General features: G+C 52.5%; 1 protein-coding gene across 2 annotated transcripts; it reads left to right on the forward strand.

The window, feature by feature from the left end:
* Positions 1 to 7: 7 nt before the first annotated feature.
* MRPL21 (mitochondrial ribosomal protein L21) lies at positions 8 to 10,011 on the forward strand. Of its 2 annotated transcripts, none has more exons than XM_068978546.1 (7): positions 8 to 116; positions 3,917 to 3,974; positions 5,886 to 5,971; positions 6,562 to 6,725; positions 8,221 to 8,273; positions 8,619 to 8,722; positions 9,897 to 10,011. In XM_068978546.1, exons 1-7 carry the CDS (start codon positions 17 to 19, stop codon positions 9,959 to 9,961), a joined length of 630 nt encoding a protein of 209 aa, XP_068834647.1. In that variant the 5' UTR covers positions 8 to 16; the 3' UTR covers positions 9,962 to 10,011. The 2 variants fall into 2 exon arrangements, with proteins under 2 accessions (XP_068834647.1, XP_068834648.1); XM_068978547.1 differs by having other exon boundaries at positions 8,623 to 8,722.
* Positions 10,012 to 26,369: the final 16,358 nt, after the last annotated feature.

The raw sequence follows: 26,369 nt of genomic DNA on the forward strand, positions 1-26,369 counted from the left end.
CGGAGGCTGCGGGAAGATGGCGGCGGCCGTGGCAACCTGGGCCCTGCCGGTCACCTTCGGGCGGCTGGCGTCTGCATGCAGCCGCAGCGTCCTGAGAGCGTCGGGACCCGGAGCCGGTGAGGCCCGCCCCGCGGGGTGAACGGAGGAAGCTGGGCACACGGGGCGCCCTGCCACGTGTGTCTGCGTCTGACCGGTGTTAATCGCTTTTTTTGATGGCGGTGATTACGGGTCGTGGAAACCGTGGGTTGAGACCCTGGCTCCTTTAGTTAATAGCTTAAATATTGGTGATAGCTCTCCATCTTCCATATACGCTCCATTTAAGTTGGGGAGCAACCTGAGGCTCAGAATGGTTAGGTAACTTGTCCTTGGTCGTACAGCAGGGAAGTGGTAGAAGACTGAGTCAGACAGCTTGGTCCGGCTCCAAAGCCTGTGCTTTAACTGTCACTCCCCAGGCTGCAAGCCACTCTTTAAGCTCCCTTGTCCTCATCTGGAAAACGGTGGCGAATGTCCTTGCCCAGAGGTAACCAGTCCAGCAAAAGCTACACCTGTATTTTAGGCACTGAGTTGTCATGAAGCTCAGCAAGGTTTTGTTGGTCAAAAACACTATAAACCTCTCCTCAAAATGGTTGGAGTGTATATTTGTGTGAAGAAATGTTTATGTATGTAGAGAAGTTTTCCCTCGTTTAGGTATGATAATGATGTGGTTATGTTTGTTTGTTTCTAAGATGCTTTATCTTTCGTAGAAGTTACCCTGACAGTTGCTTAAAAATACACCACAGAGTTGGAGCAGAGACATTGTGAATGAGTCAGGCTTGGCTATGAGTTGATGACGGTTGAGTCTAGGAAGAGATACAGGAGGACTCCCTATTCTCTTGACTTTTGTGTGCGTATCATTTTCCATAATGAAACTTGGGTTTAAGCAGGCAGGGAAGTTTTTATAAAAAGCGGTGGGACTTACTTTGTTCTACCAACAGAGACCTACCTCTAGAATGCTGTGCTCAATTCCCGCCCCCGCCACCCCCGTTTTCAGAGAGAAACACAGGTGAAGTGAGCTGAGTAAAGAGAGGGCGACCAAAACGGTGAAGAGGCAGGATCTTGAAGAATCAGTGAAGGAATCGGGACGGACACCATCACAGTTCACAGGGACTGAAGGATGGTCCTGGGGGACAGGAGGGTGCACACTTGTTCCCAGGGGGGTCGAAGCTAAGCTGAGGCCATAGGCAGGAATGACAGGCAGATCAGGTGCAGAAAGTTTCTGAGCTTTCACCAGTGAGATGGCTCCCACGCACGCTCAGTCTGTTGGTTGTATCTGACTCTTTGTGACCCCATGGACTATAGCCTGCCAGGCTTCCCTATGGGAGTTTTCAGGCAAGAATACCACAGTGGCTTGCCATCTCCTCCTCTGGGGGATCTTCTTGACCCAGGGACCGAACCTGCATCTCCTGCACTGACAGGCAGATTCTTTACTACTGAGCCACCTGGCTTTCAAGAGAGGCCAATCATGAGTTCCCAACTGTGGGGTATTCCGCAGGGGCTTCATTTGATGGCTTAGAAGAGATTTCATTCACTCATTCATTTGCCATTTATTGGTCATCCATTACAAGTCAAAGTCTGGTCCAGGATGGTGAATACATCAGTTAAATTCGTAAAACAAACCCCTGTTTTTACGGAGTTCACATTCTAACGGGGGGAGGTGTTTGCAGACAGATGAGCAATTTTATGCAGAAGCAAATTACATAGTAGGTTCGAAGCCTAAGAAGAAGCAAATTACGTAGCAGGTCCAAAGCTGGTAAGTCTTATGGAGAAAAATAAAGCACGAGTTGGGAGGAAAGTGTTCAATTTTAAATAGGATGGTTGGGGGAGCGTTCTCCAGTGAGATGGTGTTTGAGTGGAGACCCAGAGGAAATAGGGGATTAACCTAGGGGGCCTCCTGGGGTTGGGGTTGTCCTGAGGACGAGCAGTCAAGGCATAGGCCATTGTACTTGGCATCTTCCAGGAATAACCAGGAGGCCCGAATGGCAGGTGTGCAGGGAACAAGGGGAAGCTCATGAGGCAAGGCCCAGAGAGACGGGGTCACACTACCAGCTGCCCTGCTGGCCACTGTGAAGACCGCCTTTTTCTCAGAACGAAATGGGGCGCTCTTGGAGGGTTACCCTAAATAGTAACCTGATCTGTCCTCAGTTTGTTTTTCTGGTTTTGGGGGGATTTTTGCCCACCCCGCATGGTATGTGGGATCTTAGTTCCCTGACCAGGTATCGAACCTGTGCCCCCTGCAGTGAAACCTGAAGTCTTAACCTCTTGACCACCAGGGAAGTCCCCTGCCCTCTAGCTGCTGTGCAGAGAGAGAGGCAAGGGTGAGAGCAGGGTATCAGTTACAAGCCAGGCAGCTTGGCTGATTGAAGTGGTCAGAGCCTGGATGTCTCAAAAAGAGACAGGGGATTTGCTGACAGCCTGGTGGCTGTGGGGTGTGAGAGAGAAAAGTCGTAAATGGCTGAGGCTTTTGGCCTGAGCAGCTGGAAGGGTGAAGTTGCCATCATGTGAGATGTGGAGGGGTGTGGGAGAAGCAGGCGGGAGGGGCAGATCAGGAGCCTTTGTTAGGTTCTGAGACAGGTGACGACCAGGTGATGTCAGCAGACAGGCCTGTCGTGTCTGAGTCCAGGCCGCAGGTGTCCACTTGGGAGTCAGGGGTATGCAGATGATGCTGAAATCCATTCAAACAGATGTAATCCCAGAGGAAAGGCCATACATAAAGAAGAGGTAAGAACCAGGTTTTAGGGCAACCCACTCCAGCCTTCTTGCCTGGAGAATCCATGGACAGAGGAGCCTGACGGGCTGCAGTCCACGGGGCCACAAAGAGTGGGACACGACTGAGCACAAAGACCCGGGTTTAGACCTCAAGCACACCGAGATGGTGGAGGGCAGGAAAAACCAACTCAGGAGACCAGGAATTGGGAGCAGCTGCTAATGAGTGAGCTTTAAAAGCGTGAACTTTATGGCATATAAATTATAGCTCAATTGAAAAACCAACAGTAGTTATTGAGAGATCTGCCCTCTGCTTCTAGCACCTAAGCATGGCACGTTTTGTTTCTGGGCCCTTCTCAGCAGGCTGTGGGTGCCTTCGTCCCTAGGTGTATTATTATCTGATGCCGTGTCCTGAGTTACCCTAAACCCAGCAGCTTAAGATAACATGTACTGTGTCACCCCATCGCTGAGGGTCAGGACGCAGGCGTGGCTGAGCTGGCTGCCCGTCTTGTTAGATTCAAGTCAGGCTGTTTCAGGTTAAGAATCAGCAGGGCCGGCAGAAGCTGCTTCCTGGCTTCCCCGGACCGGGAAGCCTGGTGTGCAGCAGTCCATGGGGTTGCAGAGAGTCGGACGTGACTGAGCCACTGACCTGAACTGGGAAGGTGGGATCCCAGGGGCCTCCCTGGGCCGCTCACAGCACAGTGGTCCTGCTGCAGCGAGGACGCCAGGCCGGCAGCTGCCCTCTGATCACCTCCTCTGAAGGGGCTGGCCTGTCACTCCTGCTGCACGCTCTTTGTCACTGAGAGCCGCTCCCTTGGAGGGGGGAGCAGGGCTCAGGGCTGAGAGCCCCAGGAGGGGTGTCCTGGAGGCTGCTCCCACTCGGGTGCCAAACGGGCCTCAACTTGGGCACTTGGCGTCAAGGAATGAGTTAGCAGGTAGATGATTCGGTTTCAGGCCCTTCTCGATGGTGTGGTGAACGCCCCTTGATGCTTATGGTAGTAGCCAGTAGCTGTGAGCGAGTGATGGTCTTAGTTCTCTTTCTAGGCGCTTCTTTAGGTGTGTTGTGATGGTTTGAGTCGGGTACCAGCCACACTAGCAGCACTTGTGCATTGAGCATCATAAGGGCAGTTTGTGTTTCGTCCTAGTAACCAAGTGTGTCTCTCTTGTTCCTCAGCTTCCCTGTGGTCCGCTTCTCAGAGGTTCAGTTCGCAGAGCGCTTCATCTCCACAAGGGTAATATCAAAATGTGGGTTTTGCTGACTCTCTTCCTTTCTTTTCTTCTGTAGTCAAAACTTCGAACATTTAGGTTTTAAGAATATATAAGTTTTAGCTATTTTGACAGTGTTTTACTCAGACCCTTAACACATAGAAATACAGATGGAACCTCAAGAGTCCAAAGAGAAGGTGTTCTGGGCCATGCATGGCTGTGTCTTTTTAAGGAAAAGTTTTTAACTCCTAATTGGGAAATTTCTAACCAGGAAGGTTGAATCACAGGACGGACTCTCTGGAGGACCTTATGTAATTTGAAGGAGCATGTTTAGTGTTAAACTGTATATTTAGATTTAAAAAATAAATAAATAAATAAACTAAAAAGGGTAAATTTAACAAAATCACACTTGAGTAGGAGTATACAGGGTCCTGTACCAGCCCTTGCAGCCCGGGTCCAGGAACAGGGTCGTCCTTGGGCTTCAGTTCCTCTTCGAGAAATGGAAGCGATATCAGGCTGCATCGCAATGGGTATTCATGAGAGTCAAGTGAATTTCTGCATCCAGAGAGCTCGTTAGAAGGACTTGCCAAGCGGGGGGAGGGAAGGAGGGGTGGATTGGGAGACTGGATTAGCAGTTATAAACCGTCACATCAGCATGAGGCCCCACGGTGTGACACGCAGCATGGGTAAACGGCGAGGTCTCTCTGTGGCCCAGGGAACCACATCAATATCCTCTGATAGATCATCAGCGAAAGAAATTGTACATACGCGTGTGTAACTGAGCCACTTTGCTATACAGCAGAAACTAACACCGTTATAAGTCAGCTGCACCTCGGTAAGTAAATTCCTTACAAAAGCGCTTCGGCGAGCGCCTGGCACTAGGAGGCTCTCAGTACAGCCGCCTGCACTCCTGCAGCGAGGGTCTCAGCAGCGGGGGGCCCGGGGCCTGCTGTTTCCCTGAAGGAGCAGTGGGCTCCCCGGGTGAGGCTGGAGGCAGAGACCCTGAGCAGGCGCTTTCGTGAGCCCGGCTGATCCCCCCAGTGCTGCCCCAAGCAGCCACTGCTGCCCCGGCCCCCTTGCAGCATTGTCCCTCGTCCTGGCTGCTGCTGCTGGGTCACCCGGGGTCCTGAGCCTCAGACACGATGCACGACTTTAAAGCACAGCCTAGTCTGGGGGCCCGTTGACTCCAGCAGGGACGTCTGTTCAGCATACCTGCTGTGACTGTGCCGGGGGGCCCTGGGCCTGTGCTGGAAGCAGCAGTTTCCCCAGTTGTCCAGGGTCTTCTGGCTGGTCGAAGAGTTCAGTTGACATGAGACAGGTTAACAGGAGAAAATCAGACCCGAGTTTAATAACCTGCACACACGGGAGAGACCTGGGAGAGATGAGTCACGCACCAGAACGGCTGAAGCCCTCTGCTGAAACAGCTCCTTCAGCTAAAGACAAAAGAGGATGCTGAGTGTAGGGGTCTGGGACTTCAGGAGGGGGAGAAGGCAGCCCACTTGGAGGCAGAAAAGCAAGTGTTTGGTGGACAAATGTTTGCAGGGCCTGCAGAGACCGCGGGACAGGAGCCGCCCCTGTCCTCTGGTCCCGCGTGTTTCCGCATCCTTTCTGGGGAAGCTGTGTCAGGATAGGCCTGCCATCTCCAGGCAGCTGCGTGCAGACCCAGGCCTGCCTGCCTTCTGCCAGAGTTTTCTTCCAGAGTCTTGGGCCTTGATTGTTTTCAGCTTGAAGTAATCCACACGCCTAAGAGACACTTGGGGGGCAGAGTTTGCTCCCCCACGAATGTGGGGGCCGCTGCCCTGCCAGCCACTCGGGCGTCGGAGACATGCTGGATGGACCCTTGTCCTTCCTGGTGTGCCGAGCACAGCCCTGGCTCACAGGTTTGGAACTGTCTTTTCACGTGTGTGTGACCTGCATGCAAAAAAATACTTTTGCAGATACGTTCCTAAAACCTCACTGAGTTCACCACCTTGGCCAGAAGTTGTGCTGCCAGACCCCGTGGAGGAGGCCAGACGCCACGCAGGTGAGGGGCAGAAGCGAGGGGGAGGGGTGGCCTGGCCACGGAACAAGGGCCTCCCGTTTCTAGGTACCCGAGGCGGGCACAATGTGGGCGTTCCTGTTCACAGGACGCGGCAAGGCAGGAACGCTGAAGTTTACTTAACACCAGGATTCAGAACCCTCGTTCACTTAGCAAAGCCTCCCAGGGCACCGGCTGAGTAGCAGGCCGCTGACACAGGTGGCGGCCGGGCTCGGTCCAGCCCAGTCTCCCCGCTGTTGGTAGAAACGTGGGTGTTCAGGGAAAGAGAACAAGGAGCACTCTCCTCGGTGGAAGCGGCCCCAGCGCAGGTGCCGGGAGGAGGGCGGCGTACCGGCTGTGCCCAGCGCTTGGAGGCAGGGAGGGTCCTCAGTTTCCAAAACCTGGAATTCCATAGCAACACGTGGACTCTTCCTGGTTTTAGATATGGTTGAAGGCAGTGGTGGGACAGCAGGGGAGGAGCCCCCTGCACACGTCCTGCCGCCAATCCATGGATGCGCAGGGTCGCACAGCTCTGGGGGTCACAGGGCACATGGGCAGGGGCAGAGCTGTGACCCTGACTGCCCTTCCCCCTGCAGAAATCGTGGAGAAGGTGAACGAGCTCATCGCCAGGGGCCAGTATGGCAGGCTCTTCGCCGTGGTGCACTTTGCCAGCCACCAGTGGAAAGTCACCTCTGAAGACCTGATTCTAATTGAGAACAAGTTAGACGTTGCCTGCGGAGAGCGGATTCGGCTGGAGAAGGTGAGACCTTGGGTTTCTCAGCGTACCTGGGACTCAGTCCCTGCTTTCCAGGGTCGGCTCTGGTGGAGAAGGCCGGCGCCCTTCCTGGGATGGGGCAGGCTGGCTGGGCGGGTGCAGAGGAGCCTGGGGGTGAGGGGAGATGCCCCCGAGGGCGGCCCTTACTTGGCAGGGTCCCTCCCGACGGGGAGACGCTCAGCACGTTTCCCCAAGGAGGAGTGTGTGTCTGTGGGTCTGTCTCCCACTCCCCTGGCGTGAGGTGCGGCGGCCGCTGCTGCCCTAAGCAGCGAGCGCTGGTTTCGAGCCGTCTCCCCGGACCCCGGTCACGCTCTGGCCTCTGGAGCCGCTCTGTGGTCTGTGCTGTTCTTAGCCGTGGGCGAAGGCTTCCACTTAGGGTTCTGTGTGTTGTGTTCAGGGACCTGCTTGGTTTTTGCCTGTTCTGCTGTAGATAAAATATGAGATCTCTGCACCAGATCCTGTTTCTATGACACAGTTAACTATTGACATGATGTAATGTGACAGATGGTTTTCTTTATAATTTGAAACTCCTCCTTTGCGACCACAGCTTCTTTGTGTATTTACACCCAGGGCAGCATCACGCTCCTCTTTCTCAGGTGGTCCTCCCGCAGCCTGTGGTCTGAGCAGGACCACTTGACTCAGAGCTGAATGAGGGTGCTATGGGGACACCCGCAATCAGCACAGCGCCTTCCCCGTGGGGCCTCTGGGGCTCCATCACAAGCTCACGGACAAGAGCGTGTTTCCTTCTTACGTCTAAAATCGGACACTTCAGAACCATACCTGTAAGGGTTTCTTAAAAGACATTTTTTGAAACATTTCACACTAACAAAAGCATAGGAAGCCCCACCCAGTAAAGATGATTTTCATAATATAGGAAACCCAGCAATAGAGACCATGTCAGGCTGAGAGTGAGTGAAACAAGGTTCTTTGTCATCGCCTAACATACATAGTCCATGGATGTTGTTACAAAATAGGTTCTGTTTTTCGATGTTTAGGCTTAATGTGATCGAATTTTCTTCTGATCTGTAGAATTCCAGACAAGTCTCCCAGCGTCTAATAAGACGCCCTGCACTCGGGTCTCAGGGCTGTCTCCATCTGAGGCCAGCCCCGGCGGCACGGCTGCCCTCCTGCTGCCAGGGGCGGGCAGGGTTTTGCAGTCATTGAAAGAACACCCTTGAACCTAAATCTTCACAGAATCTGCAGGACTGTCAATGGCTTAAAGACCCCCACTGTCTGGTTTGTGCATTTTTCCCTGTGTGTATATACTGCAGTGAGAAGGTTTAAGTCCGTTTCCAGAGGAGATGATCTGCTGACTGGACGTGCCACCAGGCCCCACGCCCCCCTGTGCCAGTCAGATGGGCCTGTGTCCCTAGGGAGACGGCGAGCTGCCTCCCTCTCCAGCCTGTCTCTGTCTCGCCTGTCCCAGCGACTCTGTTCTGTGGCTGTGTTATCTTTTGGTGACACACCTGTTTGGTTCCAGGTCCTGCTGGTTGGGGCCGATGACTTCACTCTCCTTGGCAGACCCCTGCTTGGGTAACGTGCCCTCGAGGGCCGGGCGGGGGGCGGGCGGGGGCCCCGTCACACCCGGTCAGCCCCAAGCTCGACACGCGGACACTGCGGTTTGTGGGCATTTAGTGCCCCGCGTGCAGAGCGTCCCGACCACGCCTCTGGCCTGTTACTGCTTCGCTGCAGTTTGGCCCTTTCAGGACTGGCTGTGGGACGACCCTGTCCCTCCCCATGTAGTGCCTGCGGGGGCGGGGGGGGGAACACTGATAAGCAGCAGGAAAGGGAGTTTTATTTTAGAAGTTCTCGTGTGTGAAGTACCAGGAAAATGGAAAAATAAGAAGGTTCGTCACTGCTCACTCTCCTGTCTTCTAGAAAGGATCTTGTTCGAGTGGAAGCCACGGTCATCGAAAAGACGGAATCGTGGCCGAGAGTCAACATGAGGTTTCAGAAAAGGAAAAACTACAAGAGGAAGAGAAGTGAGTTGGGGGAAGCTGCCATGCTCCCGTCCTCCGGGCATTGCCCCGAGTCCTGGCCTGGGCGGGTCGGACAGGCACCTGCCCTCTGAGGCGCCCGGAGACCAGCGAGGCCAGCGGGTGGGCGCGGCCCTGTCCCCACTCTGACCGGGGGTGGGAAGAGGCCGCCGACTGGAGGGCGTGGCCCTGGGAGGCGCGGCTGGGAGCATCAGCGGCTGCTGAGACCCCCGCAGCAAGTCTGGAGTCCCCCCGGGAACTGGGCACGCAGGCAGAGGACGCCCTGCCGGTGGGTGCTGCCTGGAGCGCAGGGAGTGCTTGCCTCCACCCAGGGGGCGATCTTGGAGCATGAGGGCGAGACCGCCTCCTACAGCCCCGAGGTGGGCGGAGCTCCTTCTTGTGCTGCCGGGCACACACACGCATCCACACGGGTACACACGCATCCACACGGGTACACACGCATCCACACGGGTACACGCGCATCCACACGGGTACACGCACAGCCACACGGGTACACGCACAGCCACACGGGTACACGCGTGCTTGCACGACGGTTCGTTTCTACAGAGGAATGAGGCCAGCAGAATCACAGCTACTTACATAGAATTTCCTTTGTGTTTCCACCTATTCACATGGGCGTTTACGAAGTGTTAGGCCGTACACGTGATCTGGAGATGGTTTAGCGTGTATGGGAGGGAGTGTGTAGGTTACACGCAGACACTTCGCCATCTAGTGTGACGGCCTGGAGCATCCTTGGGTGCTGGAATCCTCAGGAGCCCACCCCCTGCAGATGTGCTCAGTCACAGGTGGCAAAACGCACCAGCAGCATAGCTTCAGCTTTCCTAGACTCAGGTCATTAGGAAAGCTCTCTTCCAGGAGCCTCGGGTCATCAGGTGCCACCACCCTCCCCCCAACCATGCCACGCGGGGGTCTCCAGGCACGTGGAGGGGTGAGGCCAGGAGCCGCAGCAAGGGCTCCTGGGGTGTCGCAGCCCCTGCTGCGTCTCACAGGGCTTGGGGAGTCAGTGGTGAGGCCTGTGGTGTGTGTGCCCAGGGACAAACCACGCGGGACCTCGCTGAGTCTGACCGCCGTGGGCTGAGCGATCGGTGGCTGGTCTCACGGTAGCTCGTTCACAGCATCGAGGTCTATGCTGACGCCCCGGCCCTTTTCTCTCTCATAGTCATCGTGAACCCGCAGACTGTCCTCCGGATAAACACCATCGAGATTGCTCCCTGTCTGTGTTGATCGTCCAGCTGATATTTATAGAAATGTAAAAATAAATCTGTTTTCTGAAGAGACCAGGTTTCTATGTTTTGCTGTAGAAAACTCTGATACAAAAAGCTACATCCTGTTGTGGGTGGTTCTAGACTGAGCGCCCTGACTGAGAGCTTATTCTTAGTAAGCAGCAGCCTCCCTGAGCCAGAGGCCAGGAATTCGGGAAGAATCACAAGCATGGCCCTCCTGGGGCTGGAGCTTGGACGCTTTTGTAAAGACAGGCTGGCGTTACCAGCCGCCCTCCCCCCAGCACTGCGGGGCCACAGGGGCGTGACGTGGGGCACAGCTAGGGCCCGGAGCTGACTGCGAGAAACACGGTCCGGATTCCGCTTCTGGGCGAAATGAACAAAGTGCCATCTCCTGGGTAATCCGATTACTGCTGCTAGTGGTTTGCTTTTCTGTGAAGCTGGGATTCAAACCAGGGGTCTGGGCGCTGAGCCCCCGCCCTCGTCCTTCAGCTCCGCAGGGTCGAGCGGGGAAGGAGGGTCATGGTGCCGGTGGGCGGCACGGCTCAGCGGGCGCCCGGGGCAGGCAGTGCGCCTGGAGCCCCAGGGCAGCGGCACAGCACCTTCTGGGAGCTGGACGTGAACTTCAGAGCAGCCAGAGCAGTTCCAGACTAGATCTTGACAGCAGCCTTTCGGGATGCCAGGAGGGTGGGCGCTGCCCAGGCCTGTGGGAGTGGGTCAGGCAGGCAGCTCACCCCTGTGCAAAGGGAGGGGTCCCGAACCAGAGTGGCCAGGGCTGGAGGGCAGATGGAAGGACTTGGGGAGGGTGCTCCCAGACAGTCCAGACCCCTGGTTCTGTGTCCTTCACAGAGACCGGGCTTTGCTCCAAGAGAAAAGTTAGGACTTTCAAGCAGCACAAAAAGCCTTCTCAAGCCTAATAAAGTTAACACTTTATTGCGCAAGATGGCTTTGCAAGTCCATGGAGGGTCGTCCCTGTGACGAGGGGTGGGGGGCTGAGAAAGGCTGAGGTCCATCCTCAGGAGACCTCCCCCTCCTCCCTGCCCCTCTTCAGGTACCGGTCACCCTCGGGGCACTGGGGAATGCCTGCTGGTCCAACCCTGAGGGACACGGCAGTGCCCCTGCGGCAGTGCCCTCCCTGTACAGCAGGGGGCAGCAGTTCTGCGCATGGAGATCCCGGATTCTGGCTGTCGGTTCTCGCTGCGGTCCTGCAGGGGCGGGGGTCCACCTCCGCGTGCAGAGCTGTCCCTCTGACCCAGGCACCTCGGGACCTGGGATGACTCCACACACCGTAGTTCGTAGCTCTTGTGGACTTCCGTGAGAGTCAGGGCTCCGGATCCCCGGGCCTGGCTCTCCCAGTCCTCCGGGCCAGCCTGGCACCCTCTCCTGTGGAGGACTTTGGTTGGCAGTAACTGCCCAGCCAGTACTTGGCCGGTTTGTGATCTAGAACAAGGCAAAGCCACTGGGCTCTGGGGAGTTGGCGCTGTGCTTACAGGGCACTGACTCCGGCGATGCACTGGCGAAAGTTTACTCTTTTTAGAAACCAGGCTAGGCATCCTTCACAACAGCCAGAGGGCAGAAGTGACTCACGTCCATCCAGAGATGGATAAACAAATGCAGCCTATACTTGGAATGGAATATCAGTGAAGTGAAATCTCTCAGTGGTGTCCGACTCTTTACGACCCCATGGACTGTAGCCTACAAGGGTTCTCCATCCATGGGATTTTCCAGGCAAGAATACTGGAATGGGCTGCCATTTCCTTCTCCAATGCAATGTTAGTTCTAACGATGGAATATTACTCAGCAATAAAAAGGAATGGTGGGGCTTCCCTGGTCAGGGACCTAAGATCCCACAAGCCACACAGCATGGCCAAAAAAAGGAATGGGGTTCTGATACACATTACAGGACAGATGACCTTGAGGACACTGCTGAGTGAAAGAAGCCAGACACAAAAGGACAAACATCGTATGATTCTACTGGGACATCCCTGTGCCAGTAAAGTTCTGTAGAGTCAAAGCTGTTTTTCCAGTCACACGTATGTGAGAGCCGGGCCATAAAGAAGGCTGGGTGCCGAAGAATACATACTTTAAATTGTGCTGCTGAAAAAGACTCTTGAGAGTCCCTTGGACTGCAAGGAGATCAAACCAGTCAATCCTAAAGGAAATCAGTCCTGAATATTCGTTGGAAGGACTGATACTGAAGCTGAAGCTCCAGTATTTTGGCCACCTGATGCGAAGAACTGACTCACTGGAAAAGACCCTGATGCTGGGAATGACTGAAGGTGGGAGGAGAAGGGGATGACAGATGATGAGATGGTTGGACGGCACCATTGACTCAATAGACATGAATTGGAGCAAACTCCAGGAGATGGTGAAGGACAGGGAAGCCTGGCATGCTGCAGTCCATGGAGTCACAAAGAGTCAGACATGACTTAGCAACAGCAACTTATATGAAATACTCAGAATAGGCAGATTCAGAGATAGAAAGTAGACTTGAGGTCACCAGGGGCTGGGAGAGAGGGGAACACAGGATTATTGCTCCCAGGACACCCAGTTTCTGCCTGAGGTCATAAGAAAGTCCAGAAGTAGAGAGTTTCATGGTTGCACAATGTTGTGAATGTTGTTAATGGTGATGAATTGTCAGTTAAAAGTGGTTAAGTTGGCAAGTTGTGTGTTATGTATATATTTCATCACAATTGTTTCAAAATAGGGGAAAAAAAAACCTCACTAGGTTAATGAGTCACATCACTTGACTAAAAAAAAAAAAAGAAACAAAAATTGGATCCCCGTGACTTTGATGACTAAGCTATTACACTCTTAGCGGTGCCTGGACACTGCAGCCTTGGGTCACCTGAGGCTGGCAGGAGGCTCCGGCCACACCACCCTTACCGCCTCCCAGGACAGTGTCTCTTCCCTTTCTGACAGGAACACTTTGCTCTTCAGTCAGCAGCAGGGGAGGCTACCCCTTCCAGGACTTTTGCCTGGAGAATCCCATGGGCAGAGGAGCCCAGTGGGTTACAGTCCACGGGTCACAAGGAGTCTGAGCGACTGGCATCTTCACTTCTCTTCCTTCAGCAGTAGCGGCTCCACCCTGGCCTCCAAGCACCGGCTTGCCTCGCCCCCCAACTCCCCACCGGTAACCCAGCCACCCACCCCCAGGCACCACTTTGACCCTGCCCGCCTGCCCCTCAAAGACTGCCCCTCTGTCCTCTGCCTCAGTTCGTCCACCAGCCCGCGGGGCTCACCCTTTCTGGGCCAGATGGTGACCCCCCCAGAACCTCCCAGTGGGTCCCACGAGATAGTAGGGGTGAGAGTGTGAAGAGGGCATGAAAGGGGGTGACGGGGCATGGGGCAGCCGAGGGACGGGGCACGAGGGCTCTGAGCAGACTCAGCCCATCCCTGCCCGGCGGGCCTGGCCATTGCTGCAGCATATCGCAAGCTCAGAGGGGCTGTTTCAGCAGGTTGCTCCCCGGTCACTGTCTCTGCTCCCTGTCTTCCGCCTGGTGTCAGCACAGGTCTTGCCCTGTCCGGGTTTCTCCCCCTCCCAGCCCAGACCGCCGGCTCTAGAAAGGGGAGGCATCTGTTTTATTCACTAAGGGACACCCAGCATCTGACCCGAGACAGGGACAGAGGTAAACGCAGCAATGTCTCCGTCAGAACCCCTGACTCCACGCGGCTACTGACAGGGAGGCATTGAAGTGGCTCCTTCAGTGGGTCCCAGGCTGGGCTCCAGGCAGTGCGGAGGGCGGCATGGGGGCTGGGGGGAGCCCACCCAGTTGTGTCAGGGAGGCCGCTGGCCGGTGGTTTGATGGAAGAGTTGGAGCTCTTGGTGTCTGGTGGGGCCACCTTCAGACACAGCTGACGAGCGTTGAAAATATGAATGGCTGGGAGTTCATAGGTGGCCCAGTGGCTATGCTTCCACTGCAGGCGGCACAGGTTTGATCCCTGGTGGGGAAACTAAGATCCTTCGTGCTTCACAATGAAGCCAAAAAGAAAAAGGTTTTTTTTAATTGGAGGGTCATTGCTTTACCAATGGCAGGTTGGTTTCTGCCACACAGCCCCATGAATGAGCCATGAGGGTGTGTGTCCCCTCCTCCTTCAGCGTCTCCCCCATCCCCCCTCCCGTCTCGCCTAGGTGGTCACAGAGCACCAGGTCGAGCTCTCTCAAAAATTTTTTTTAAAATTAAAAGTTGTAAATTACATCGCAATGCCAGGTGGGGGGCACGGGGTGGGTGGTTGCTGCTCTGGTTCCTGAAGGCGAGGAGCCCAGCTGTCAGGACCCTGGGGGACCTCGGATCCCTGGGGCCACTTCCTCTTGATTCAGAACACAGACCCGCAGGGAGATAAGGGTGGCACACCCGGCCACCGGGTGCCCTTTGACCCACTTCCTGGGAGGCATGGCGGCAGCGATGGGGGAAGACAGAGCCGCCTGCCATCCGGTCCTCTCCCTCCTCCCAGAGACCAACCATGCCCTGGAGCCCGGGCCACGCGCCCAGGCCTCCGTGTGCAGAACATTACCACCCCCGCCCTGCCCTACCCCAGGCTCTGAGAGCGCCCGGGGCTGGCAGAGCCATTATCAGGGCGTCCTGGAACAATCGCAGAGGGACACAGAGCACGTCGTGAAGACTCGTGCTCAAGCGCAGTTACCTGGCGCGGGGCCTGCCTGCAGCCAGCAGGCCAGAACGGAAATTCTGAAAGTGGGGCGGTGAGACGCAGCCCCTGCCCCAAGGGGACTTGTGGCCAGACCCTGACAGTGGTGGTGTTTGCTGAGCTGCTCTGGGCGCTGGACCAGGCACGGGGGCTGATTCCTCTGTGCCTCCAGCAGCGGCCCCGCCGCGTGGGCACCATCATTTCTCACCACTTTACACACGAAGCAAGTCAGCCACAGAAGACCGATGGCAGGTCTTGACACCGGCTGCGCCGCAGAACGGTCCGGCGTTACCAGCACAGACTCTGCCACCCACCACAGCAAATCAGCCCCTCCCTCCAGGGCTCCGCACAGGGGGGTTCTATTTCCCACTCACACAAAGCCTAGTGCAGGTTGGGCGACACCTCTAACCTATGTCAGGATCCACCAGCCCCCCCCCAACCCCCACATACCAGAGTCCTCCTGTGGACCCCCCGGGGCTGTGCTGGGGGCCCTGGCATCAACCGTGTAAGCGGTTGGCACAGAACGGACAAGGTAATTTGGGGAGGGCTAAGACCAGCAGCAGCAGACAGGAAGCTGGAACAGAGGCTGACCAGGAGGGAGCACCCCCCCATGGAGGACCAGGAAGCCTTCACGACACTAACATGACACCACCCACGGAGTAAAAGGTGCAAAGCTCCCCAAGCTCCAGAGGCGGGAAAAAGCTCAAATGTCCTCGGAACTGTCCATCCGACAGCCACTGCAGAGAGAAAGAGAGTTTCAGGAGACAGCCAGAGAGATGGCCATCCTGAAACCTGGTCTTACAGAAGGAAATCTAGGGGCTTCCCTGGCAGTCGCCACAAGGAGCACCAATTCCATTCCCCACCAGCAGGGCCAAAATCTCTTAGTGGAAGCGGGAAACACGGGCTTTTAGGCAAATGTGCAGTGACTCATGGACACCCCTGCTTAGGGAGCACCTGAATAAAATGCTGAGTCTTGTGCAGGACAAGGCACAGCTTGGGGCCTGCCTCCCAGAGCACAGCCCAGCGAGGTATCCAGGTGGGACCCAGAGGCTCCCAGCTCCTGGTGAAGCTGGGCCTGCCCACGCGGAGGACTCACAATGCATGCCTGCTGATCATCCAGGCCTGGGTGTGTGCAGACGGGGATGGAAGGATATCTGACCTCTCTGTTCACGTTCTGGAACCAAGAGCTGTGGGCAGGTGAGCTAGCCTCTCTGCTGAGTCTCCTGAACTCTGCTCACGGCCTCACAGGTGAGAAGACAAAAGATTTATGCAGTTCTTAGACTGCAGCCAGTGCCCTGGGGCACTGCCCGCTATGCCAGGGCGTCAGAGCCCAAGTGTCTTCCAATCACCCGACACCCAAGTCCAAGGCCTCTGGCTCCTCAAGGGGAAGTGGCATGCCAATTCGTCAGGGAATTCCAGTCTGGAGGCATTGCAGCCTGCCACAGCTCGTGCCTAGGAGGAAGCCTGAGCGCATCACCAGGGCGGGCGTGGACAAGGGAGCCCAATCAGACAGCCTGGCTAAAAGAATGGTGGGTGGCCACGGCGGGCTGGAGGGTATCCTCCCAAAATGTACACGTTGAAATCCTAACTTCAGAACGTGACTTTCGGCCTTTCCTGGGGGTCCGACAGCTAAGACTCAGATCCCAGTGCAGGAGGACCAGGTCCGATCCCTGGTCAGGGAACTTGATTTCTCATGCCACAACTAAACATCCCCCAAGCTGCAGCGAAGACCTGGTGCAGCCAAATAAATAAATAAATGTTAAAAAGAAAAAAGAATGAGGTTTGTTTGGAGGCAGGCCATTTGCAGATGGGATCAGCTTCCCAGGTGGTGCTAATGGTAAAGAACCCGCCTGCCACTGCAGGAGATGCAAGAGACACGGGTTCAGTCCCTGGGTCAGGAAGATCCTCTGGAGGAGGGCATGGCAACCCACTCCAGTGTTCTTGCCTGGAGAATCCTATAGACAGAGGAGCCTGGCAGGCTACAGTCCAAAGAGTCACAAAAAGTCAGACATGACTGAGTGATTAACACTTTAGATAAGATGAGATCACCCTGGGGACAGCAAGGAGATCAAACCAGTCAAACCTAAAGGAAATCAAGCCTGAATAGTCATTGGAAGGACTGATGCTGAAGCTGAAGCTCCAATACTTTGACCACCTGATGTGAAGAGCCGACTCATTGGAAAAGACTCTGATGCTGGGAAAGATTGAAGGCGGGAGGAGAAGGGGACAACAGAGGATGAAATGGTTGGATGGCATCACCAACTCAATGGACATGAGTCTGAGTAAACTCCAGGAGTTGGTGACAGACAAGGAAGCCTGGCGTGCTGCAGTCCATGGGGTTGCAAACAGTCAGACACGACTGAGCAACTGAATTGAACTGACCTGCCTTTGTTTTTTTGTTTGTTTGTTTGTTTCGGGGGGAGGGGTGTTTTTGTTTTTAAACAACAAAACTATGCCTGTTTTACAAATGTAGTCTTTACGGGACCAGGAGGGTGGCTCCCGAAATCCTTCTGCCACTCCCAAGGCCCTGCCTGTTTATCTTCAAAGGCTTGTAAATATTAAACAAAGAGGAAACTAAGTCATCCTAGGAAGAACTTGCCTATGTTTTGGGGATGAAAGTGTCCTCTCTGGTCTTCTCAGGAACTCTTGGGCTTCCCTGGTGGCAAAGAACCAGGGAAGAACCCTCCTGCCAGTGCAGGAGATACATGTTCGATCCCTAGGTTGGGAAGATCCCCTGGAGGACAGCATGCCAACCAACTCCAGTGTTCTTGCCTGGAGAATCCCATGGCAGGTTGCAAAGAGTCCTACGTGTCTGAAGTGACAGCATCTGCCCTTTAGTATCTTTGGAATTTTTGCCAGGGGCAAGTATTGCCTGTGTGAGAGAATTAATGAAACTCAAAAAAAAATCTACTGGCTCAAGTGAGGGGAAAAAAAAAGAATCTGCCTACCAAGTAGGAGACATGGATTTGATCCCTGTGTCAGCCCACTGCAGTATTCTTGCCTGGGAAATCCAATGGACAGAGGAGTCTGGTGGGCTACAGTCCAGGGGGTCACAAAGAGTTGGACACGACTGAGCAACTAAACGCAAGCACAAAGAAGAGACATCTTGGGACTTCCCACTGATCCAGCAGTTAGGAATCCAAGCTTCTACTGCAGGGGCACAGGTTTGATCCCTGAGTGGGGAAATAAGATCCCACAAGCCGCCCAGTGAGGCAAAAAAAAAAAAAAAAGTGAAATTCTATGCCTCTGAGAATACAATGCCAACGTAGAAAGTAAACGACCAAATGCACAGAGAAAAAACGTAACAGGCCTGTGAGGAGAAGAAGCCCCTCTCTGATTCTCTGCTCCGCCACACCCTCACATGGCTGTCCACTCAGGACAGCACACCTGGCCACCCGGACTGCACATCTGGTCACGGGGCGCGGAGCTTCCACCACACCAAGCAGTCCTCAGACTCAGGACACCAGCTGGGGGTCCAACAGCTGAATTCCGATGCCACCAGCCTGGGGAGACCCCTGACCCAGTCCCACCTCAGAGCCCATGGCCAGTGCAGGGCTTCTGTGCTTCTGACCAACAGCAATAAACTGGAGTTTCTTGTAAGTCCATCCTCAGAGTCCACAGTTCACTGGCAAAGCTCACAGAACACAGGGAAACAGTTTCCTTATTAAATTACTCACTTATTGTAAAGCTACTGTGTACGTGCACGCTAAGTCACTTCAGTCATGTCTGAGTCTTTGCAACCCCATGGATCGTAGCCCGCCAGGCCCCTCTGTCCATGGGATTTCCCAGGCAAGAATACTGGAGTGGGTTACATTTCCCGCTCCAGGGGATGGAACCCACGTCTCCTGCACTAGCAGGCAGATTCTTTACGTCTGAACCACCAGGGAAGCCCATTAAACAAATACCTAACTGTGAAAATGAAACCGCATGTGTCCGCCCCACAAAAACACACCCACCGCACCTGGGGGCATGTGGAATCTTACTTCCCCAACCAGGGATTGAGCCCATGGGCCTGCAGTGGGATGGTGGAGTCTTAACTGCTGGGCCACCAGGGAAGTCATCTCACCCCGTGCCCGGACACACCCGGACCACTTTGGGTCCCAGCCTATACTGACTACTACGGCTATGGGTCTTGAGCCTCAGTTTCCACCTCTGGGAAGTGGAGACGACCTGGCAGGTGAGGGCGCTGGGAGGTCAGTTTGTAGGTGGACTGCCTAGTGGCCCACAGCAGGTGTGGGAGCAGCTCTACACACCCCCCTGCCCTTCTCTCCTCCTCTGCAAGGTGTCTGACTCTGCCTCAAGCCAAGCTGAGCCCACTCCATCACTCCCTTCCATCCAGTGCTGGCTACAGGCCAGGCGCTGCGCCAGGCACTTTGCATGCGCTTCCACACCGGGAAAATCAATAAAGGGAAACCTTTCTAAAAACGGATTCAGGAGGCCACAAGGGGGAGCTCTCACCACTTGACCCCAATTCAGATTCTGGGTAGGAAGTGACACTGCTTACTACCTCCAGACCGAAGAACAAAGATTTTCTCCTTGCCTGGCAACAGCTCAGCCAATGAGAGACTGTCGTAACTCAGCCAATGAAAAGACACTACACTTCCTGCTCCCAGTTTCCTCCAATGGGCTTTCTGTTTACAACAGTTCTTCCCAACGCCCTCTTGTCCTCTATAGAAGACTTTCCTCTCCGCTGGTCTGGACTTGTATGTGGTTTGCCGTAGTCCCACCGTATTGCAATTCATTGCTGCTCTTGAATAAACCTGTTTGCTGGTATAAATAAATAAATACCTGGCTATTTTATTATTTTAGGTTAACAATAAAATCTCCAAAATAATCCCATTGTATTAGAGCTATCCAGACAAACAGAACAGATATATAGAGATATAGAGAAAGAGATTTATTATGAGAGACTGGCTCACAGTATTATGGAGGCTGCCTCAAAACCTGCCATCTGCAAGCTGATTATACCCAGAAGAGTATAATTCTAGCCCAAACCTGAAGGCATGAGGACCAGGGGCATTAGTCGCTGAGTCATGTCTGACTCTTTGCAACCCCATGGACTGTAGCCCACCAGGCTCCTCTGTCCATGGGATTTTCCATGCAAGCATACTGGAGTGGGTTGCCATTTCCTTCTCCAGGGGATCTTCCCAGCCCAGGGATTGAACCCTGGTCCCTGCGTTGCAGGCAGATTCTTTGCGGTATGAGCCACCAGGGAAGCCCCAAGAATCAGGGGAGCCAATGCTGTAAGCCCCAATCCAAAGGTAAAAACCAGGAACACGGACGTCCAAGGACAGAGCAGGTGTTCCCGCTCAAGCAGAGAGCAGATTTGCCCTTTGCCTTTTTGTTCAATTCAGGCCCTCTAATTGTCTGTTTAAAGCAGACATGATAGTATTATTTTTACTGAAGCAGGAAAAGAGAATCAAGAAACAGATAAGACAAAGAGAAAACAACTGGTTAGCTAGTAGACTTTAGTCTGGCTATATTAATTATTCATTAAAAATAAACAGACTAAACATGCCAGTTAAAAGATATTGTCACGTGGTGGGAAAAAAAACAAGACTGCAGCTTACAAGCTGCCTACAATAGATGCACTTTGATATTAACACACAGGTAGGTTAAAAGTAAAAGGATGGGGACTTCCCTGGTGCTCCCCTGGTTAAGAATCCACCTGCAATGCAGGAGATGCGGGTTCAATCCCTGGTTGGGGAACTAAGCTCCTGCACACCATGGGGCCGCTACGCCTGTGCACTGCACCTAGAAAATCTGTGTGCCTCAACAAAGATCCTTCATGCCTCAACTAGGACCCTACACAGCCAAATAAATGCATATCTTTTTTAAAAAAGAAAAAAAACTTTTCAAGGGAAGCCAGTTTGCCAACCACTGGGGCTTTCTTCCTCTTGTGATTTCCCTGGTATTTAACGGGTGTGCAGATCCTAGAATGCCTGAACCAACTGTTTTGAGCTTTTGTTGTTGTTGTTTAATTGCTGAGTCATGTCCAACTCTTTAGTAGCCCACCAGGCTCCTCTGTCCGTGGGATTCTCCAGGCAAGACTACTGGAGTGGGTAGCTGTTCCTTTCTCAAGAGGGTCTTTCCGACCCAGGGAGCGAACCCAGGTCTTCTGTGTTGCAGGCAGATTCTTTACCATCTGAGCCGATAGACTGTACTAAAATAAATATTTTTTTAACAATGTTTATAAAAAAGGTCAAAAGATGGAAAAGGTATAATATACAGATACTAATCAGAAGAAAGCTGGAATGGCTATAATGGTGGCACACAGAATATACCCAAAACAGGAGAATTAGCAGAAAGAGAGAGCTTTTATAATAACAAGCCCATTCATCAGAAAGACATAATAATCCTAGATGTGTACTTTGCTGACTAAGGTCCGTCTAGTCAAGGCTATGGTTTTTCCTGTGGTCATGTGTGGATGTGAGAGTTGGACTGTGAAGAAGGCTGAGCGCCAAAGAATTGATGCTTTTCAACTGTGCTGTTGGAGAAGACTCTTGAGAGTCCCTTGCACTGCAAGGAGATCCAACCAGTCCATTCTGAAGATCAACCGTGGGATTTCTTTGGAAGGAATGATGCTAAAGCTGAAACTCCAGTACTTTGGCCACGTCATGCGAAGAGTTGACTCATTGGAAAAGACTCTGATGCTGGGAGGGATTAGGGGCAGGAGGAGAAGGGGACAACAGAGGATGAGAGGGCTGGATGGCATCACTAACTCGATGGACGTGAGTCTGAGTGAACTCCGGGAGTTGGTGATGGACAGGGAGGCCTGGCGTGCTGCGATTCATGGGGTCGCAAAGAGTCGGACACGACTGAGCGACTGGACTGAACTGAACTGAAAGAGTGGATGGCGCTGCCTCACTGATGGGGGTTAGGCCGCCTTCTTTACTCACTCTGTGATTCAAACACTAAGCTCTCCTGGAAACACCCTCACAGGCACACCCAGAAGTAATGTTTCACCAGCATCCCTCAGCCTGGTCAAGTTGACAGATTAAAATTAACCATCACACCCATGTAATTCTCACAATAATCTTACAAGGCAGGCTTTTATTATCCTCTAATTATCAATACAAAGAAGGAAGTAGAAGTTGGGAGAAGTTAGGAAACACAGCCAAGGCCGCACTGCTAGCGTAGGCACCAGCAGAGGCGCCTGGACCTGAGGCTGGGTGGCCTAGGTCCCAAGCCTAGCTGGGGAGGTTTGTGCTGGCAGGGAAGGAAAAAATGCTTTCCTCTAGCCATCATTAGTTCTCCAGCTGGGACCCTATAAGTGAGATGGACCAAAAGCAGGTTAATAAGAAAAAGGCGGGACTTCCCTGGCGGTCTAGTGGTTAGGACTCTATGCTACCAGGGGTTCGAACCCTGGACAGGGAACTAAGATCCCACATGCCGTGCAATGGGGCCAGAAACATGAGAACAAGAAGGAAAAAGCAAAAAGACGTTTATTAGCCTGGGCGTCTCATAGGGACCGAAGGGAGCACCAGTGATGAGGAACCCATTGGGGTGGTTAGAACCTGACCTAAAATGCTATCTAAGCTTAAAGCCAAAGAAAAGAGTATTTGGGCTTTTGGGTGGGTGAATACAAATTGTAAGAAGGTGACGGGGAAAAGAATAAAAATCGAGGGTTGTTTAGTGAGGCTTGCTCTGCAGGTTTAAGTTTCACCTTCTCCACTGATGAGAGTTTCTAGTCCCCTGCTTCCTAGATGGGAGTGGGAGATTCTTTACAAAAAGAAACTGTCTTTATAAATAAAAATTTCTGGAATTCCCTGATGGTTCAGTGACTAGGTACTTTCACTGCACGGGGCACCGGTTTGATCCCCAGTTGGGGAACTAAGATCCTGAGAGCTAAGCAGTGTGGTAGAAAATAACATAAAGTTCCTTTACAAAAGGAAAACCTGTGCCCTGTCTTTAGAGCTTTTCAGAGCTTTTTCTGTGTCTGATGGTTCTCAGTGGCTTTGGTTATTGTTCAGTCGCTCAGTCGTGTCCAATTTTCTGCGACCCCATGGACTGTGCTTCACCGTCTCCCAGAGCTTGCTCAAACTCATGTCCATTGAGTCGGTGATGCCATCCAACCATCTCATCCTCTGTCGTCTCCTTCTCCTCCTGCTTTCAATTTTTCCCGGCATTAGGGTCTTTTCCAATAAGTCAGCTCTTCGCATCAGGTGGCCAAAGGATGGGAGCTTCAGCTTCTAGGTCAAAATAACTCAAAAGCCCAATAAACCTAGGTTGTGGTGGCTTTTCTCACGCCCTCAAGCCTGCTTCTCCCCTCCACCTGCCCCAGAATTGCTCTCAGCCTCTCGGAGGACCCTATACCTGGAGGCCCAGACTCCATGAGAGAAGTCTCTTGAGTTCCAGAAAGCTGATCCACGGTTTTTATTTCGCCATCCTTGGGATAGACATCTTCAGAATTCTGTAGGGTGGGGCATGGCTGAAGGAGGGCTGTTGGTGCCATCACAGCCTCCTCTGGGAGGGACCCTACCAAGGTACAGTGTACCCTCGGGGCCGACCGAAAAGGCGATCCCATCAGAGGTTGTTGTCTTCATGGCCACAAACGTACCTCCCCAGAACAGCCAGCCCTTATTCCAAGCAGAGACATCTGAGCCACACTTGGAGAGTTCGCTTCATTCTATCTATTTCTTTGTTCATCCATTCATGCCGTGTGGCATGCGGAATCCCAGTTCCCTGACCAGGGATCAGACCTGTGCCCCCTGTGTCCGAAGCTTGGAATCTTACCCACTGGACTGCCAGAGAAATCCCAGGACTCCATTTTAAGTAAGCTTTCCGTTTATTAGTTTTCACAGCTACTTATTTTATACACACACACACACACACACACACACACACACACACACACATATATATACTCAGTCGCTCAGTCATGTCCAACTTTTATAACCCCATGGACTATAGCCTGCCAGGCTCCTCTGTCCATAAGATTTCCAAGGAAAGAATATTGGAGTGGGTTGCCATTTCCTCCTCCAGGGGATCTTCCTGAACCAGGGACCAAACCAGCATCTCCAGCATTGGCAAGCAGATTTTCTACCAGCTGAGCCATCAGGGAAGCCCAAGTTACTTGTCAACTATCCCCCAATTAGGTTTTTTTTTTTTAATTCAGTAACTAAACCATGTTTCAAAAATATTTAATAAAATGGCAAATGGTATTGAAATTACATAAACTTAGGGGGGAGGGAGAGTGGCGTCTGGTGGCTCAGATGAGGAAGAATCTGCCTGCAATGCAGAAGACCCCAGTTCGATCCCTGGGTCACAAAGATCCCCTGGAGAAGGGAACGGCAATCCACTCCAGTATTCTTACCTGAAGAATCCCTTGGACAGAGGAGCCATGGCGGGCTACAGTCCATAGGGGTGCGAAGAGTTGGACGTGACTGAGCATGCATGCAGAGGGGAAGGGAGGGTAATTTCAAATAGCCCTTTTGGAGAACAGTTTACCAGTCTGCAGCAAAATTTGAAGCGCCCTAACCAGGTGGCTCAATGGCCAGAGAACCTGCCTGCCAGTTCTGGAGATGCAGGAGATACAGTTTCAATTCCTGGATCAGGAGGAGGGAATGGCAGCCCACTCCAGTATTCTTGACTGGAAAACCCCATGGACAGAGGAAGGAGCCTGGCAGGCTACAGTCCGTGGGGTTGAAAAGAGTCAGACATGACTGAGCAGGCACGCACACCACCTTGGACTCAAGTTTCCTTTCCAGGTATTATTTTATCAAGTAAACAGCTATAAAGACCTTACCGTTAGCTCTTCAGTACTGTTAAACTCCAAATGAAATCCTATTCCACATGGTTACCTATAAGGCCCTACATGACCTGGCCATCTTCATACCTGTGGCCTCCGCACCACCTGCAGCCATGCTGCTCTCGCTTCTCCTCACTTCATCCAGGTCTTCATGCAACGTCACCTCCTTACACTGGGCTTCCCAGCCTCCTGATCAAAATCCTCTCTCCACCCCCCACAGGTGACAAGACACAGTATAACTTCTGGAAAAGGGAAAGAAGCTGATGCATACTTCACAGCACATGGCAGAATAAAATCCAAGTGGATCCAAGGCGCAAATGTAAAACTTTAAAATATAAAGGTATTAGAAGGGAATATAGGAAATCTTCTTTGTGATCCTGGAGTAGAGACAATTTTTTTTTCTTTAAGTCAACATTCAGAAGCCATAAAACAATAATAAATGTATAGGAAAAAATCTTCCTTAAAAAAATCAGCCAAAAGATGAACTGTTTAGCAAGTCAAAACCAAAATGAGAGACTCCTTCATGCCCACGAGGATGGCTATAATCAAAACTACAGGTAGTAACAGGTATTGCTGAGGACATGGAGAACGTGGAAACTTCATGTACTGCTGATGGGAGTATCAAATGGTGCATAGCCCCAACGTGGGGAGAAATCAAATATCCATCACCAGATAAATGGATTTTTTTTAAAATGCAGTATATCCATACAGTGAGACAGTATTCAGTCATAGAAAAGAATTAAATACTGACATACTACCACACAGACGAACATCAAAAACAGTATGCTCAGTGAAAGAAGCTGGCCCCAAAGCCTACACAAAGTATGATTCCATGCATGTGAAATGTCCAGAACAGGCAAATCCACCCAGACCTGCAGTAGATTAGTGGGTGCTGAAGCCTGAGAGGGATGGGGTCAAATGGGAAGTGCCTGCTAATTGTAGGAGGTTCCTTTGGGGAGTAATGCAAATTTCCAAAATTGATCATGGTGATCATTGCACAACTCTGTAAATACACTAAGAACCATTGAGAATATATTTCAGCTGGATGAACTATATCTTATATGTGAATTATATATGTATAACATATATATCTTATATTTTATTTATATATTTTGGCCACCCTGCATGGCTTACAGGATCTCAGTTTCCCAGCCAGGGAACGAACCCAGCCCACAAAAAGTGAAAGCCTGGAATCCTAACCACTAGGCCACCAGGGACCTGCTGTGAATTATATTTTGATAATGCTGTGGGGTTTTTTTAACTAATTTATTTTTTACTGAAGGATAGTTGCTTTACAGAATCTTGCTGTTTTCTGTCAAATCTCAACATGAATCAGCCCTAGGTATACATATATCTGCTCCCTTTTGAACCTCCCTCCCATCTCCCTACCTATCCCACCCCTCTAGGCTGATACAGAGCCCCCTTCTGAGTTTCCTGAGCCATACAGGAAATTCCCAATGGCTGTCTATTTTACAAATGGTAATGTAAGTTTCCGTGTTGCTCTCTCCATACGTCTCACCCTCTCCTCCCCTCTCCCCGTGTCCATAAGTTTGTTCTCTATGTCTGTTTCTCCACTGCTGCTCTGAAAATAAATCCTTCCTTATCATTTTTCTAGATTCCGTGTATATGTGTTAGAATACAATATTTATCTTTCTCTTTCTGACTCACTTCACTCTGTATAATAAGTGCTAGGTTCATCCAATATAATGCTGTTTTTTAAAAGATGCACTTGGCGGGGGGTCGGGCAGGGGCTTGCCTGGTGGCTCAGTGGTAAAGAATCTGCCTGCCGATGCAGGAGACATGGCTTCCATCCCTGGTCTGGGAAGATCCCACTTGTCTCTGAGCAACCAAGCCCGGGGACCGCAACTACTGAGGCTATGCTCTACAGCCCGGGAACCACAACTGCTGAACCCACATCCTCAGCTACTGAAACCTGGACACCCCAGAGCCCATGCTCCACAAGATTAGCCACCGCAGCTAGAGGCCCACGCACCGCAGCTAGAGGCCCACGCAC

Source organism: Capricornis sumatraensis, chromosome 8 (genome assembly GCF_032405125.1).
Source record: "Capricornis sumatraensis isolate serow.1 chromosome 8, serow.2, whole genome shotgun sequence".
Classification (NCBI taxonomy): Eukaryota; Metazoa; Chordata; class Mammalia; order Artiodactyla; family Bovidae; genus Capricornis; species Capricornis sumatraensis.

Bases quoted from the DNA above. Each gene is read 5' to 3' on its own strand.
- MRPL21 (XM_068978546.1), top strand. From the start codon at position 17: ATGGCGGCGGCCGTGGCAACCTGGGCCCTGCCGGTCACCTTCGGGCGG. The intron at 5,972-6,561 runs GTGAGGGGCAGA...TTCCCCCTGCAG, and splicing joins GGAGGCCAGACGCCACGCAG to AAATCGTGGAGAAGGTGAAC. The intron at 8,723-9,896 runs GTGAGTTGGGGG...TCTCTCTCATAG, and splicing joins AAACTACAAGAGGAAGAGAA to TCATCGTGAACCCGCAGACT.